The 14,279-nt window shown below is 56.5% G+C and overlaps 1 protein-coding gene across 1 annotated transcript in view; it reads right to left on the bottom strand.

Annotated features, from left to right (window-relative positions):
• Positions 1–14,279, bottom strand: part of TRAPPC10 (trafficking protein particle complex 10) — a 72,802-nt gene that overhangs the window by 1,343 nt on the left and 57,180 nt on the right. The window contains 6 exon segments of the mRNA XM_029938855.1: positions 2–36; positions 229–423; positions 3,115–3,292; positions 6,499–6,669; positions 7,472–7,598; positions 8,902–9,002. Of these exon segments, the coding sequence (XP_029794715.1) occupies positions 2–36; positions 229–423; positions 3,115–3,292; positions 6,499–6,669; positions 7,472–7,598; positions 8,902–9,002 (807 nt within the window).

The following is a 14,279-nucleotide window of genomic DNA, read 5'->3' as shown; positions in this document are numbered from 1 at the left end:
TGTCCACCGACAGCCCGTCGCTCTCTATCCAGCTATCTGCAAAACGCACGGCGAGTGGGACCCGCGCCCTGCCCCGGGGAGCAGCAAGGAGGCCACCCCCGAAGGGGACCCGGCTGCGGAGCAGGGGCCTCCATGGCACTCGGCTGGCAGCCGCGCGGGCGAGCCCGGTCCCCCCCACAGGCCGCGGGTCGCTGCGGCAGCGAGCGCGCTCCGGCCTCGAGTCCTTACCGGCGTCCAGCTGCGCGGAGTGCGCCGAGTGGTGGGGGAGGTACTTGAAGAGCCTGACGTCGGGCAGGGGCAGGTGACCCGCGAAGAGGGGCATCACCTCCATGTGGACGCGGTGGGCGGCCCGGGCGGCCACGGGCATGGAGACGACGCCGGAGCTCTTCCCGCACACTGCCCAGTTGCTGCTGTTGTCGACCACTGAAAGGCAGAGGGAAAGCCCTGGTTTTCCCCCAGCGCGAGCGGCGGTGTCGCCCCAAATACGGCCGTCAGCAGTCCCACGCCCCAGAGCGCAGGATCCCATGCCGGGGACGCTCTGTATCTTAAGGCCTCGTAACCGCACCGAACGAGAAACACAGACGGTTTAATAACTGAAGTACACGCCCGGCACACAGGGAAAATCGCTTCTCTCTCCTCCTCAAGTTAATAATGAACAGCGACTCCATTCCACTTGACAGCTGGTGCGTCACGCTGAAGAGTGTGGCACCCTGGCCGGCAAACCTGGAGCGCGGGCAGGGCAGGCGCCGGCGCACTGGCCCGTGGCCGATGCGTGGTGGCAGCAGGCGAGGGTCCCGATCCCAACCCCGCCCCCAGCCCAGCCTCTCGGCGGGGGGGGGAAGGGACGCGCCAGGGAGCCTCTGTGCGAGGCACTGGTGAGCACCGCGCGGCACGGACGTGAGGCCTCTGAGCGCGACGCAAGCACCCCGCCGCGCACGCGTTCGAAGGTAAACAGGACAGGAGCCTTGTCCTCAAGAAGCGACGGCCCTGCAGAGAGCTCACAGCGTCCCCTCTGCAAGGGGACACAAAGGAGGAGCCCAGATGCTTCAAGGGCTTGAAGCTTCATGAACAGCAAAGAAGGGGCAGTGGAAGGCAGGCCGCCGACAGACGGGGGCGCCGAGGGGACCAGTGGTACCAAAGGACACGCAGAGGCTGAAGCCCCATGTGGGAGGGACACGCCGCAGCGGCCCTGCATGTGGTCCTCAGGGCGGCCCGGGGCCAGCCCTGCCTGCACACTGCCGCCTCTCCCCACGTGTCCCCCTGCGCGCCCCACATGCACAGAGAGTCGTGGCGGAGGGCTCCCCGACGCCACACGTTTGGGGATGAAAACCACCAGTTTTCGTAAGCATGTCCTTCGTGAAGTAGTCAAAATTAGTTTTATTAAATGCAACCTTTAAGCAACCATCTTTTTACCTGTAACTCAGAAATGGTTGGACTCATAGACACTGCAAAACCTGAGGAGAGAGAGAGGCCCCCGCGCCCCCGGCCTGGGCGCCCCGCCGTCTCCCGGGGCCCGGCACGGGGACAGGGGCGCCGCGCGGGGCACAGACCACCCACTGGGACTGCCTCAGCGTGGCCATGCGGCCCGGGGAATCTGGCAGATGCTGCCTCGAAAATGAATGGCAGAGCCTGTCACGTCGGAGGGCCGATGACACGGTCTGACCTCTGATCAAAGGGAAAAGCCTAGAGAACAGCCCCGGGCAGCGTGCCGGGACCGGACGGCCCCAGTGAGCTCCCAGTGAGCTCGGCGGGGCTGGGGGTGGGTGCGAGTGTGGCTGCCGAGGGACGGACGGCGTGGCACGTGCAAGGCCCGCGTCTATCCGGAAGCGCACTTCCCAGTGACCGAGCCACGGGGCCGCAAAATGCCGCCTGGCCAAGAGAGCCTTCAAACCACAAGCCGGGGCTCAGTCGGTTACGCATCTGACTCCTGATTTCCGCTCAGGTCTTATCTCACGGTTGAGAGACAGTCCTGTGTTGGGCTCTGTGCAGGGCGCGGAGCCTGCTTCGCTCTGTCTGTCTCTCTCTCTCTCCTCTGCCCCCAACCACCCCCTCACCCCCATGAGGGTCCACTGTGCACCCTCGCTCTCTTCCTCTCAAACCACAAGCCTGGTGAAAGGATTCAAAGAAACGGAGTAGGAAAAGCTCAGTCACGTGACTTCAGAGTCCGCTTGGTAACTGGCCTGGGGAGGCCCGGCCCGCGGCCCGCGCGGGTGAGGGTCACAGAGGAGACGGCTGCGTCCAGGCGCTGCCCCGTGCCGACCACAGATCTGCAGGCCGGGGGCCTCCGCACGCTCTCCAGCCAGCGCGACGCGGAGCCGCACGCCGAGCGCAGCGGAGAGGACTCTGCGGCCTCCGTGCAACCGGGGACCAGAGGGACTTCAGAGAACTCACATTAACGTCAGTCTTCTATTTTCTTTTCTTTTAGCTTATTTATTTATTTTTAGAGTAAAAGAGCACGAGATGGGGAGGGGCACTGTCAGTCTGGAGCCCGGCGCGGGGCTTGAACCCACAAACAGTGACTCTGCGACCCAGGCAGACCTCTTCCTACTACTTTCGTCTTGGGAAACAGCTCGTTCTCAAGCGTGAGGTCACGTAATGGTCATGCAGTCTGATGTCATTTAAGTTACTAAAGGAAGAGTTGGCTCCTCAACCAGTTTTCGGAGCACAAGTGGCCCGACACCCCTCAGGAGACCTGCTGCGGAGCAGCCCCGGCCCTGGCGGGGGCCTCGGGGGGACTCAGCGGAGGGGGAGCCCAGGCAGGGGGTGCCGGGAGGCCACAGGGGAGAGGGCAGGGGCCGGACTGCCGGCCTCGCTCCCACGGTCGGGGAGGACCCCGACTCCCAGGCAGAGAGGGACGGCAGCTCCAGGGCCCCCGTGTTCTCAGCACGGAGCCCAATGACTGCCTGAAAATACCCGTAGGAAGAACGATTCCCCAAAAGTCAAGTCCAACATCCTGCCAGCCTAGGAACATGATGAAACACGCAAATGAGCTTTTTTGATTCTAGAACGTTCTCTCTCTGGACAATGCACATAATATTTGAAAAAGGGAGGGCACTGTCCCTTCAAGCACTGCTTTAGCACCAACAGTTAGGGAAGGGGCGCCCCCAGACCTACCTTCATACATGAGCTTGGTGGAAAAGTACTCGTCGGACTCGGTCAGGGCCTCGTCCTTGTCCGCCTCCAGGAGGTCCGAGAGCCGCGTGATGGACACCTCCAGGGAGCAGAGCGAGCCGGTCCTACAGTGCTCCGTTCCCGCAGGGGGCAGTATCTCAGCTCTCACGTTATATAACGTCTGGGCGAGAGAAAGAGAGAGCACAGATGCAGAGCCTCGCCATGGCCCCTGAGCCACCACCTGCAGGGGCAGCCTGCCGGGCAGGTCCCCACCTCGGGCACCTCAGACTCTCTCTCTCTTTTTAAGATGTTTGTTTATTTTTGAAAGAGAGCAAGCAGGGGAGGGGCAGGGAGAGGAGGAGGGGAAGTCAGGAGGATCCAAAGTGGGCTCTGCACAGACAGCAGAAAGTCTGACATGGGGCTTGAACTCATGAACCGTGAGATCATGACCTGAGCCACCCAGACGCCCACTCCACCTCACTCTCTTTTTAATGCAGGTCATTTTCTTTTTTTTTTTTTTTTATTCTTTTTAATGTTTGTTTATTTATTTGAGGGGGAGGAACAGAGAGAGAGGGAGAGAGAATCCCAAGCAGGCTCAGTGCTGTCAGCACAGAGCCCAATCAGGGGCTCAACCCCAAGACCAACCGAGCCCCCAGGCACCCAGCGCTGAGCATTTCCAAGCATGCGCGGCCGTAGCAAGGACAGCCCTGGTCTCTGTGCCCGTCCCCCAGACTCGGGATCATCACGTCTTGCTGCACTGGGGCTCTCTCTCTCTGGATCGACATCTACTCTCTGCCTGGGGCTAATCCCACCCGCAGAGAACCTGCCCGTCGCCCTCGGCACCTGAGAAACATGGACGCCCTCCTACAAACAGGGCGCCAGAGCCCCCACAGGCCGAGGGACGCCCTCCCGCGCTCCCACGCAGCACCCAAGCTACCTCAGCCCAGATGTTCCTCTCTCCACCTTGACCTCCTCGCCCAAGGCCACACCTGTCCACACTGCCCACGCTCTCCTGCCCGGACACGCCAGGATCCATGGCCTGCGCGGCGGCGGCCGCCGCACTTCTGAAGTGAAGCGTTCTGTGAGGGTATTTCCGGCGTCCGTTCTGTTTGTTCAAGCGGAGTGCGGGGGCCCTGCCTGGACGCCCGCCCGCATGCGGCCTGCCCTCCGAGCCCTGGACAGCAGCCGCAGGGTCCCGAGTGATACGCGCCCTGGACGGGGCTTCCCCAGCGTGCCCGCCGGCCTCCAGCGCCTTCCCCTCACGTGCCCCCTTAGGAAAGAGGCCCCCGGCTTACCGAACCCCACTCTCGAGTTCGAACTGACCACTGCAGCCCGAGCCCGGAACCCCAGACCGGGGCACAGGCCCACGGCTCATGCCTGCCACCCGCGGTCTGCCCTCCGCCTCCGCCTCCGCCTCCCCGGGTGGCCCTGACGGCACGCCCCGTGCTTCCCGCAGGGCCCCGTGAGCACCAATTTCTCCTTGTCCTTTCTCGTGCCCCTTCGTGGAGCCAGGGCTTGCCCCCCGTGCTCTGCGCTACACACGCAAGCGGTAACCTACTGAGGTCGTAACAGACGCGAAATAATTAAGGCGTAACTCAGTTCAAAAGTGTTCTGTGGGTGCTGTGAAATGTCCGAAGAACACTGATCTTAGGATTTTAAACAGCCTCCTGCCGGAACAAAACACTTCTCCGGGAGCTCACAAGGCGGGCCCCGCTCGGGGATTTTCCCGTCAAATTCCCAATCACATACGTCTGGAAGCGGGACAGACTTCTAGAATCTGAGGGCATCTGGCTGGGGTGCGACCCCAGGGCCTGGAGGGAACCAAGGGGGTGGGGGGTGAAGGAGCAGAGAAACAGCCTCCCGACCCCGGGAAGCGTCCCGCAGGGCTGAGCCGCCTGCGAGCTCAGGAGAGGCAGCGAGAGCTCTGCTCGGAGCTCGGAAGGGAGCCCAGGGACGGCGTGAGGAAGGGGCGTGTGCCGAGCGCACGCCCTCCGCCACCGCCCGGTGGCACTCTGCCACCGTGTGCCACCGTGTGCGCGACCGGGGAGCGGGGCTGGAGGCGGGCGGAGCCTGAGCCACCTCCCCGCCCTGGCGGCGGTCAGGGCCTGCGAACCGTCACAAGTGTGGCCCGCTGATCGCCACGAGGATGGCGAGCCCATCCGGCGAGGAAAGGCGCGCCTGGCGGGCTCAGGCGGGTGTCTGACTCTGGATTCCGGCTCAGGTCAGATCCCCGGGTCGTGAGATGGAGCTCCCGTCGGGCTCCATGCGGAGTGTGGAAGCCCACTTCAGACCCGCTCTCGGCCCTCCCCTGCTCATGGTCTCATTCTCTCTCTCAAAATAAATAAGTAAACACTTAAAAAATAAGAATAAAACGAGACCGTGACGATGGTTGCATAACCCTGTCCATGTACTAACTGTGCCGACCTGTCCGCTTGATATGGGTCAAGTCCACAGTGCGCAAACTACACATCTCAATACAGCTTCCCTCAAAGAGCGGGTCTGTTTCTGGGCCTCAGAGGACGCGGCCTCTGACAACGGTCCCGGAAGCGCCTCTGTGCTCGCCCCGGGGAGAGAAGACAGAAGCGGCTGCGGCCGGGGGAGGCGGCGGGCCACACTCAGGCGCTGCCGCAGCAGCAGGCGTGGCGCTGCTGGGAACACGCCCAAACGGCTGCAAAGAGACGAGTCACACCGGCTCGGGGTCTCAGGCGGACACGGACGGTGTGATGAAATGGGCTGGAAGGAGCTACTGACAAATCTGCTGACATCAAGAACACACGCACAAACAAACCTCAAAGTGCGGTTGGGCAACTTCAGTAGTAAAAGGAAATAGCACAAAATTGCATATTTCCGGTTCGATTTCCCTCACGCAGAATCCTACGGTCTCACCAGAGAAACAAAAACACAACGGCGGCTCAGCTAGCTCGACGCGACCTTCCGTCCACACTTCCCGCTCAGGCTGTAGGAACGTCTTTGCACAACTACGGAGGTCGATTTCTACAATATTTTCAGTGTGTCTTTAAAAAAACTAGAGACGTGCCTTTATAAGGCACCTCTCCCGACGGGCAGCCAGGATCGAGGTGAAAGGACTCTAAGAAATAGTTCCAGGACATTCTGAATGTGGGCCAGAGGTCAGGAGCCTTCGCAAGTCATAAGCGCTCACCTGAAGGCCACCGGCAGGCCCGCGCTGGGACCACACACGTCACCTGAAAGGACCCCCTGGGTCTAAAGTACAATCGGCCACTGACTGAGCTCCCAGTGCTGCTGTCCTTGAGCTGTTGCTTCGTTATTTTGAAAGATTTTTTTTCTGATTCTTTATTTTTAATTAAAAGGAGTATGATGGCACCTTTCATTTCCCACCCCACGCTCCCAACAAAATACAATACGTACGAAAAAATTTTCCACTTGAAATTCGTACGAGTAGGGCTTCAAGGGGACGGAGAGCTGTCCTCCCGAGGCCGGGGAGAATCCAACGGAGAAGCGGCAGCGCAGGGAAGGGGGCGGCTCCCGCGTCCACTTCAGCTCCCACACGAAGAACACCGACTGCCTGCTGTGGACGCGCTGCGGGGAGAGTCACGGTCACGGTGCGCACGCGCACGCCCCTTCCGGCCGCCGCCGGAGCCCCGCCTCCTGCCCCCTCCCCTGAGAAGACTGGGCCGAGTCAGTTCAAGGTTTCAATCTTCGGGGATTCCTGAAGCTTCTGGGTCCTTAACGGGGCTTACGCCATCGACCAATGGAAAAGGACATCTGTACATTCAGGCCAACAGGCCAATTACTTTGCATTTAGAGTTAGCTTAGATGGCGGGTGGCACCACCCTGAGCACAGGGGGGGCAGGGGGGCACCCCCGGGGGGCACCCACCCCCCCACCCCCCAGCGTCTGAAACGGGCCAGCTGTTAGCTGGGAAAGACCCTGCAAAAATGCTCCGGGCAGACACGCGAAGAAAACGCCTGGACTTGGCGGCAGCAAGGCCGGCGCTCAGCCGTGCGGCGTGACCACGGGCGGGACACTACGAGGCCACGCGGACAGGCGGTTACAGAAATCTGCGCCCACAGTACTGCGAACTTGAGATTTAATTCTTCTCAGGGTACGCCTAGCGTTCGCTCCGCCCACAAGGCGCAGCTCCGCCCACAAGGCGCACGGCAGGCAGTGGGCAGGCGCACCACCGCGACAAGGCAGCCGCCTCAGGACGGCAGGAGACACGCTCATGGCCGGGCACGTCACTCTCTGGGTTGCAAGGCTCACTCTACACACACACCGTGTCTTCACCCACACCTGGACAGCACGTCACCCTCTTGCTCCCACCGTGCTTCCTGCTGGGGGGGGGGGGGCCACGGGGATGCTCCATCCCAGAGAACAGTCACCTGCGGGGACTCTGTGTTCAGAGGCACCAGCTGCAGGTCTGCGCCACCGTCGGGACCCACGAGGTTACCCTCGGACAGCTCAAAGTCAAGTTCCGACAAATTCTGGACACAAACTTGAACATATTTCCTAAAGCAGAAAGACAAAAAATACGCTGTTGAACTGCAGAAGTTCAGTAAGCGCACCCTGGTTGGCTGAGATCTCGGGGACCTGAGCGAGGGGCACCGCAGAGGAAACGGCGCGCGGCGCTCAGGTTCTATTTCCGGCTTACGTGGGAAAGTGTCCCCCAAACCAGTCTCCCCCCGCAAGCTGCCTCTGAGGAGAAACGGACCGAAGAGCGTTCTGTTTGTGATCCAGTGTTGTGACAAGACCGTCACCAGCCCTCCCGCACGCGCAGGCGTGAGGCTGGAAAGGGAGCCGGTTGCACGCGGGGCTCCCACACACCCGATGCGGGTGAAGGGAAGTCTGAAAAGCCGGTCTGGAACTCAGCAACCCGGGCTCTGCCCGGAGCGCTGGCGTCTTGACCACTAACACCCACAGCCCCCGCCCTGCAATCTGAAGGGAAAGCCCACCGCTAGCACCTCGCTCTGCTCCCGCGGTTCTGACGCTGGATGCAAAGGTCATCAACGGATGAAAACAAAAGGAATTTTATGAGGAGGGGCCAGACTCAGCCCGAGCCCAGGGAGCGGTGTGCCCGACCCCACTTATGGAGGGACAGCCAGACAGGGTCTCCCGGTGCGGACACTGGGCACAGGGCTCCGCCGCTGAGCACTCCCGTCCAGCGGCTGAAAGAGAATCGAATCCGGCTTCTAGAGCTGGCGGCTTCTCCCCTGGAGGCAGCTGTGCCCCTGCAGGGGACATGGTGCTACACCTCGAGACCCTTCTGGTGGGCACGGGCATGAAATGGGAGAGCTGGGGTGGGGGGTGCAGACCCCCCAGGCCCGCAAACAAGCAGCTAGCAGACCCGAGCGTCAGTAGTGCTGGGGCTGAGAAGCCCGGCCTCGTGGGAGCGAGCAGTTGGCTTAGAAACTAGTCACCCCCCACCTCAAGACTGTGACCAGTCAGGTTCAGAATCATGACCAGTGAGGTTCAGAATGGCGCACCTTCTAGAGAAGTGACCCAGGTTTGTCAACGGGTCACTGGCTTGAGACATAGGAGGAGAGAACAAAGTATCTAATGATCAAACGGGACTTGGTTTGGACCCCACACCCCCTCCCTCCCCGAGCAAGGGCATTTCTGAGGCAGCTGGGAACCTGAGCACAGGCTGGCTGGCGTAGAGCAGCAAGAAATTGCTGTGAATCTCAACCAGTGGGCGACAGCGACACAGTACTTCAGAAAACACGCCCAGCGTGCCCGGGGCCAAGCTCCGAAGAGCCAGGGTGCCCGTGAGGGAGGGAGTGGGGTGGGAGCAGGGCCCGGAGTCCACCTTTACCGTGTCCCGGCGGACAGAAGGGCGTGTGTGGTCCTGAAGGGCACACTGAACGTCAGAGCGATGACGGTGGAGTAGATGGACCACGGGCAGTCAATGGACACCTGAGGAGAAGCGGAGGGACAGGCATTCAGACCACACAACGACCAGGGCCACCAGCACCCCTCCACCCAGATCTGCAGTGGCTGCCCATTTCCTAGACATCCGATGGCCTCGCTGTTTCTTACTTAGAAAGCAAAGCCCCAGTAATCAGATGCATGGACAAAGGCGAAACGTAAAGCTACATACACAGACCAGAACCAGAAGTGGCCAAATATCTGTGAGTCACTAGAATGGTCCCCGAAGCTTTTCAGTAATTTCTAGATTCTACACGGAGATCACATTATTGTCGTTCTCCATCAGACCTATTTTGGTGAGCAGAGTGCCCTCCAGGTCCATCCATGTTGCTGCAAATGGCAAGATTTTCTTCTCTTTTGTGCTAATATTCCATGGTGCATCTGTACAATGTTTCCTCTGTCCACTCACCCATCAGCGGACGCTTCGGTGGGTTCCAGGTCTAAAGCTGTGGTGAACATGGGGGTGTAGATACCTTTTCAAGTAGCTGTTTTCATTTTCTTTGGATAAATGCCTGGAAGTGAAACTGCTACACTGTAGTTCAATTTTTAATGTTTTTTTTTAATGTTTATTTTTGAGAGAGAGCCCTCCAGCGAGCCGGAGTCGATAGAGGCAGAGAGAGAGAGAGAGACAATTTGGAGCAAGCTCCGGGCTCTGATCTTTCAACACAGAGCCCGACATGGGGCTTGAACTCATGAACTGTGAGATTACGACCTGAGCTGGAACAGGACGTTTAACTGACTGAGCGACCCCAGGCGCCCCTGTTTTTAAAGTTTCGAGGGGCGTCCGCGCTGTTCTCCAGGTTGCCGCGCCAGTCTGCGCCCCCGCCATCAGTGCACGAGGACCCCCTCTCCCCGCTCCCCATCAACCGGAACAGCGATGCTGAGCATCTGTGTGTCTTCTTTGGAAAAATGTCTATTCAGATCTTCTGCCCATTTTATAGGCGGTGGGGGCTTTACGCTACTGAGTCCCAGGAGTCCTTTATACACTGCGGGTGTGAGCACCTCCTCAGACACGCGACCAGAAGACACTTTCTCCTGTTCAGTAGGTCGTCTTTTCACTCTGTCTGTCCCTTTGCTGAGCAGAAGCTCTTTTATTTGATGTGGTCCCACCTGTTTATACTTGCTTTTGGTGTCAGATCCATAAAATCATTGCCAAGACCAATGTCGAGAAGTTCACCTCCTGTTTTCTTCTAGGGATTTTATGGCTTTAGGTCTAACATTCTAGCTTTTAATCCATGTTGAGTTAATTTGTTGTGGATGATATAAGACAAGGGTCTGGCTTCATTCTTTCGCATCTGGCTGCCCAGTTTGTCCAGCACCTTTTTTTGAAGACACTGTCCTTTCTCCATTACACAGTGCTGGCCCCTCTGTCACAAAGTGGCCACATAGGGTGCACTTGTTTCTGCGCTCCGTATTCTGTTCCACTGATGTGTGTGTGTGTGCTTTCACGCCAATACCACACTATTTTGATAACTATGGCTTCGTAATACAGTTTCCAGTCGGGAAGCGTGGGGCTACAGCTTTGTCCTTTCTCCAGAAAGTGGTGGGTACTTGGGGTCTTTCGTGGTTTCGTACACATGGTAGGGTTCTCTGTTCTAGTCCTGTGGAAAACGCCACTGGAGCTTTGACAGGGACCGCGCTGCCTGCATACTGCTCGGGGCACTTACAGGTGTTTAAGAGCACTCCGTCTTCCAGCCCAGGAGCACAGACCGCCTTTCTGTGTGTTTGCATCTTCTTCAGCTTCTTTCCTCAATGTCTTGTAGTTTTCTTTTTCTTAATTTCATTTTTCATTTACATCCACGGTAGTTAGCATATAGTGCAATAATGTCTTCAGGATAGAATCCAGGGACTCGGCCCCTACATAGAACACCCGGTGCTCACCCGGTGCTCACCCCAGCACCTCGATGCCCCTCACCCAGTTAGCTCACCCCACACCCACAGCCCCTCCAGCAACCCTCAGCTTGTTCTCTGTATTTAAGAGTCTCCTGTGTTTTGTCCCCCTCCTTGCTCTTATATTATTTTTACATTTTTATATTCTCTTATGTTTATCCGCTTTGTAGTTTTCAATATGTAGGTTTGTCACCTCCTTGGTAAAATTTACTCCTAGGTATTTTATTCTTTTAGATGCAACTCTAAATAGAATTATTTTCTTTATTTCTCTTTCTGATGGTTCCTTAGTAGCAGACAGAACCACGACAGAGTTTTGTGTGTTCGGTTTGTATCCTACAGCTTTGCTGAACTTGAGGTTTTTGATGAAGTTTTTAGAGCTGTATGTATATATATAACATCATGCCGCCTGCAAACAGTGACAATTCACTTCTTTCCCTCCGGTCTGGATGCCTTTTGTTTCTCTCTCTTGCCTAGCTGCTCCGGCCAGGACTTCCAATGCCGGGCCGGATAAAAGCGACAGGAGTGGGCACCTTGGCGTGTTCGTGATCTTAGAGGGATGGCTTTCAGCGTCTCACCGTTAAGCACATTATCAGCTATGGCTTGTGACATGCGGCCTTTCCTATGCTGGGGTATGTCTCCTCTATATCCACTATGTTGAGAGATCTCTTCATAAATGGATGTGGAATTTTGCAAATGCCTTTGCGGTGTCCGTGTCCACCCTTCACTTTGCTGCCGTTACCGTGCTGGATCACGCGGATGGATCTGTGGCTGGTGAACGGCCCCTGCGTCCCGGAAACTAATCCCTTTTGCTCATGTGTACGATCCTTCTAGTGTACCGTTAAAATTTGGTCTGTTAATATTTTCCTAAGGATTTTTGCACATATGTTCATCAGAGATACTGGCCTGTAATCTTCTTTTCTTGTGGCATCCTTTTCTGGTTTTGCTATCAGTTTAACACTGCCTCATAGAAGGAGTTTGGAAGTGTTCCCTCCTTTTCTGATTTTTGGAAGAGTTTAAGAACTGTATTAAGAATGTATCAAGAATTAGTATGTTCTTCTTGGAACACGTGGAAGACTTCACCAGTGAAGCCTTCCGGCTGGACTCCCGTGTGCTGGGAGGTTTCTGATCATTCATTCAGCCTCCTTACTGGCAAACATTCTGTTCAGACGCTGTTCCCTCATGAGTCACTACTGGTAGGTTGCACGTATCCGATCTGATGGCATATAATTGTCCGGAACAGTCTCTGAGGATCCTGTGTATTTCTATGGTGTCAGCGGTAACATCTCCTCGATTCCTGATGTGAGTCCTCTCTCTCTTTATCTTGGTGAGTCGAGCTAAAAGTTTGTCAACTGTGTCTTTTCAAAGAACCAGCTCTTAGTTTCGCTGATCATTCCTATTGCCCTTTTGGGCGATTTCATTTCTTTTTGCTCCAATGTTTGTTATTTCTTTCCTTCTACTAACTTCGGGCTTTGTTCTTTTTCTAGTTCCTTCAGGTGAAAAGTTAGGCTGTTTGAGACTCTGCCTACTTCTTGAGGTGGGCATTTATCACTATAAACTCCCCTCTTAGAACTGCCTTTGCTGCATCTCAGAAATGTTGGGGTGTTAAATTTCCATCTTCATTTGTCTCAAAGTTTTGATTGTCCCTTCCACCTAGGGACTGTTCCGTGACGTGTTATTTAATCTCCAATGATTTGCGAAAATTCCAGTTTTCTTCATGTAATTAGTTTCTAGTTTCACATTGTTGGGGTCAGAAAAGATACATGACATGGTTTCAACCCTCTTAAACTTGTTAAGACTTGTTTTGTAGCCTAATATACAATCCATACTGGAGAAATGTTCCATGTCCACTTGAGAAGACTGTGTGCTGCTTTTGGATGGAATGTTCTATAAACATCTGTTAAGTCCGTCTAGTCTAAGGTGTCACTGAAGGACAGTGTTTCCTGACTGATTTTGTCTGGGGGATCTATCCACTGATAGAAAGGAGCAGTAAAATCCCTACTACTGTGGTACTGCTGCTCATTTCTCTCCTTAGGTCTGTCAGCCTTTGCTCTGCACACCAGGTGCTCCTGTGCTGCGCACATAAATATTTACAAATGTTGTGTCTTCTTGTTGGATTGAACCCACTAAGTTACACTCTGCCCTTTGTCTCTTACAGCCTTTGTTGTAAAGTCTATTTTGTCTGATACAAGTGTAAGCGCTCTACATTTCTTCTAATTTCTTCCATCGCTGTCACCTCAGGGTGTGTGTGTCCTCAGGTGTGAGGTGAGCCTCCTGTAAGCAGAATCATCATGGGTCTTGGTATTTTTACCCATTCAGCCACTCTGTGTCTTTTGATCGGAGAACTGAGTGCATTTACACTGAAAGTAATCCTGGCAGGCACGTGCTTGCTGCCATTTTCATTCACTGTTTTCTGACAGTTTCTGTAGTTCCTCTCTGTTCCTGTCTTCGCTGCTTTCTTCCTTTTGTGGTCTGATGGCTCTGGGGGGCCGCTTAGGCTCCTTTGCCTTTTGTCTATTTGCTGCGGCTTCGCGCTTTGTGGCCACCGTGCGGCTTATGTGTAGTAACGTCTGTGACGGTCTGTTTTCAGCTGTTAACAACGGAGTCTGATCCCGTTCTAGAGCTCAACACCTAACGTTTCCTCGCCCTCCGTCCGGTGTTTGTGATTCACACTTTCTGTCTTTCTATCTGTGTGTTCCTTAATGACTTACTATAATCATAGGTATTTTTATTACTTCATGTTTCAGCCTTCACGCCCACTTTATACGTGATTAACCCCCTGCTTTTAGCACACGTTTCCCTGTCCAGTGAGACAAGTCCTTGGGGACACCCCTCCTGTCAGCCTGCGGGAGGGCCTGGACCGCCCCTCACGAGGCCGGGTTAGCGGGGAGGAGCCCCTTTAGCTTTAGTTCTTCTGGAAAGCACTTTCGCTCTCCTCCTGAGAGACCGATTCGCCGGCGAGGATCCCCGGGCGGAGGTCTCCTCGCCGCGCTCCGCCTGCGAAGTTTCACGGCCTCGGGGGCTCGGGCGCGTCCACGAACCAAACAAGTTGTTTCTCTCCTGCTGCTTTGACGATTCTCTCCTGCTTTTTGCACGTAACCACCGTGGGTCTTGGGGAGGGTCTCTGGGTCCTCTTGCCGGGAGCCCCGCGACCCGGACGTCAGTCTGCTGGGTGCTGGTCCTGAGCGCCCGCTTCCCTCGCGTCCATCCTCACGGCCGCTCTCGCTGGCGGAGTCCCGCCGACCTCGGGCTGCCGGGCCTCGTGCCCCATCCGCTCCGGGTCTCAGCGCAGCTGCTCCGTGGGCCCACCTGCCCCGTCCTCACCCCTCCCGTCTCTTCGGTGAAGTGCCCGTCCTTCGTGTCCGCCTGCTGTCTCCT

This window comes from Suricata suricatta, chromosome 5 (genome assembly GCF_006229205.1).
Source record: "Suricata suricatta isolate VVHF042 chromosome 5, meerkat_22Aug2017_6uvM2_HiC, whole genome shotgun sequence".
NCBI lineage: Eukaryota > Metazoa > Chordata > Mammalia > Carnivora > Herpestidae > Suricata > Suricata suricatta.
Note: the sequence above shows the minus strand (reverse complement) of the source record. Positions and strands in the feature narration are given on the sequence as shown.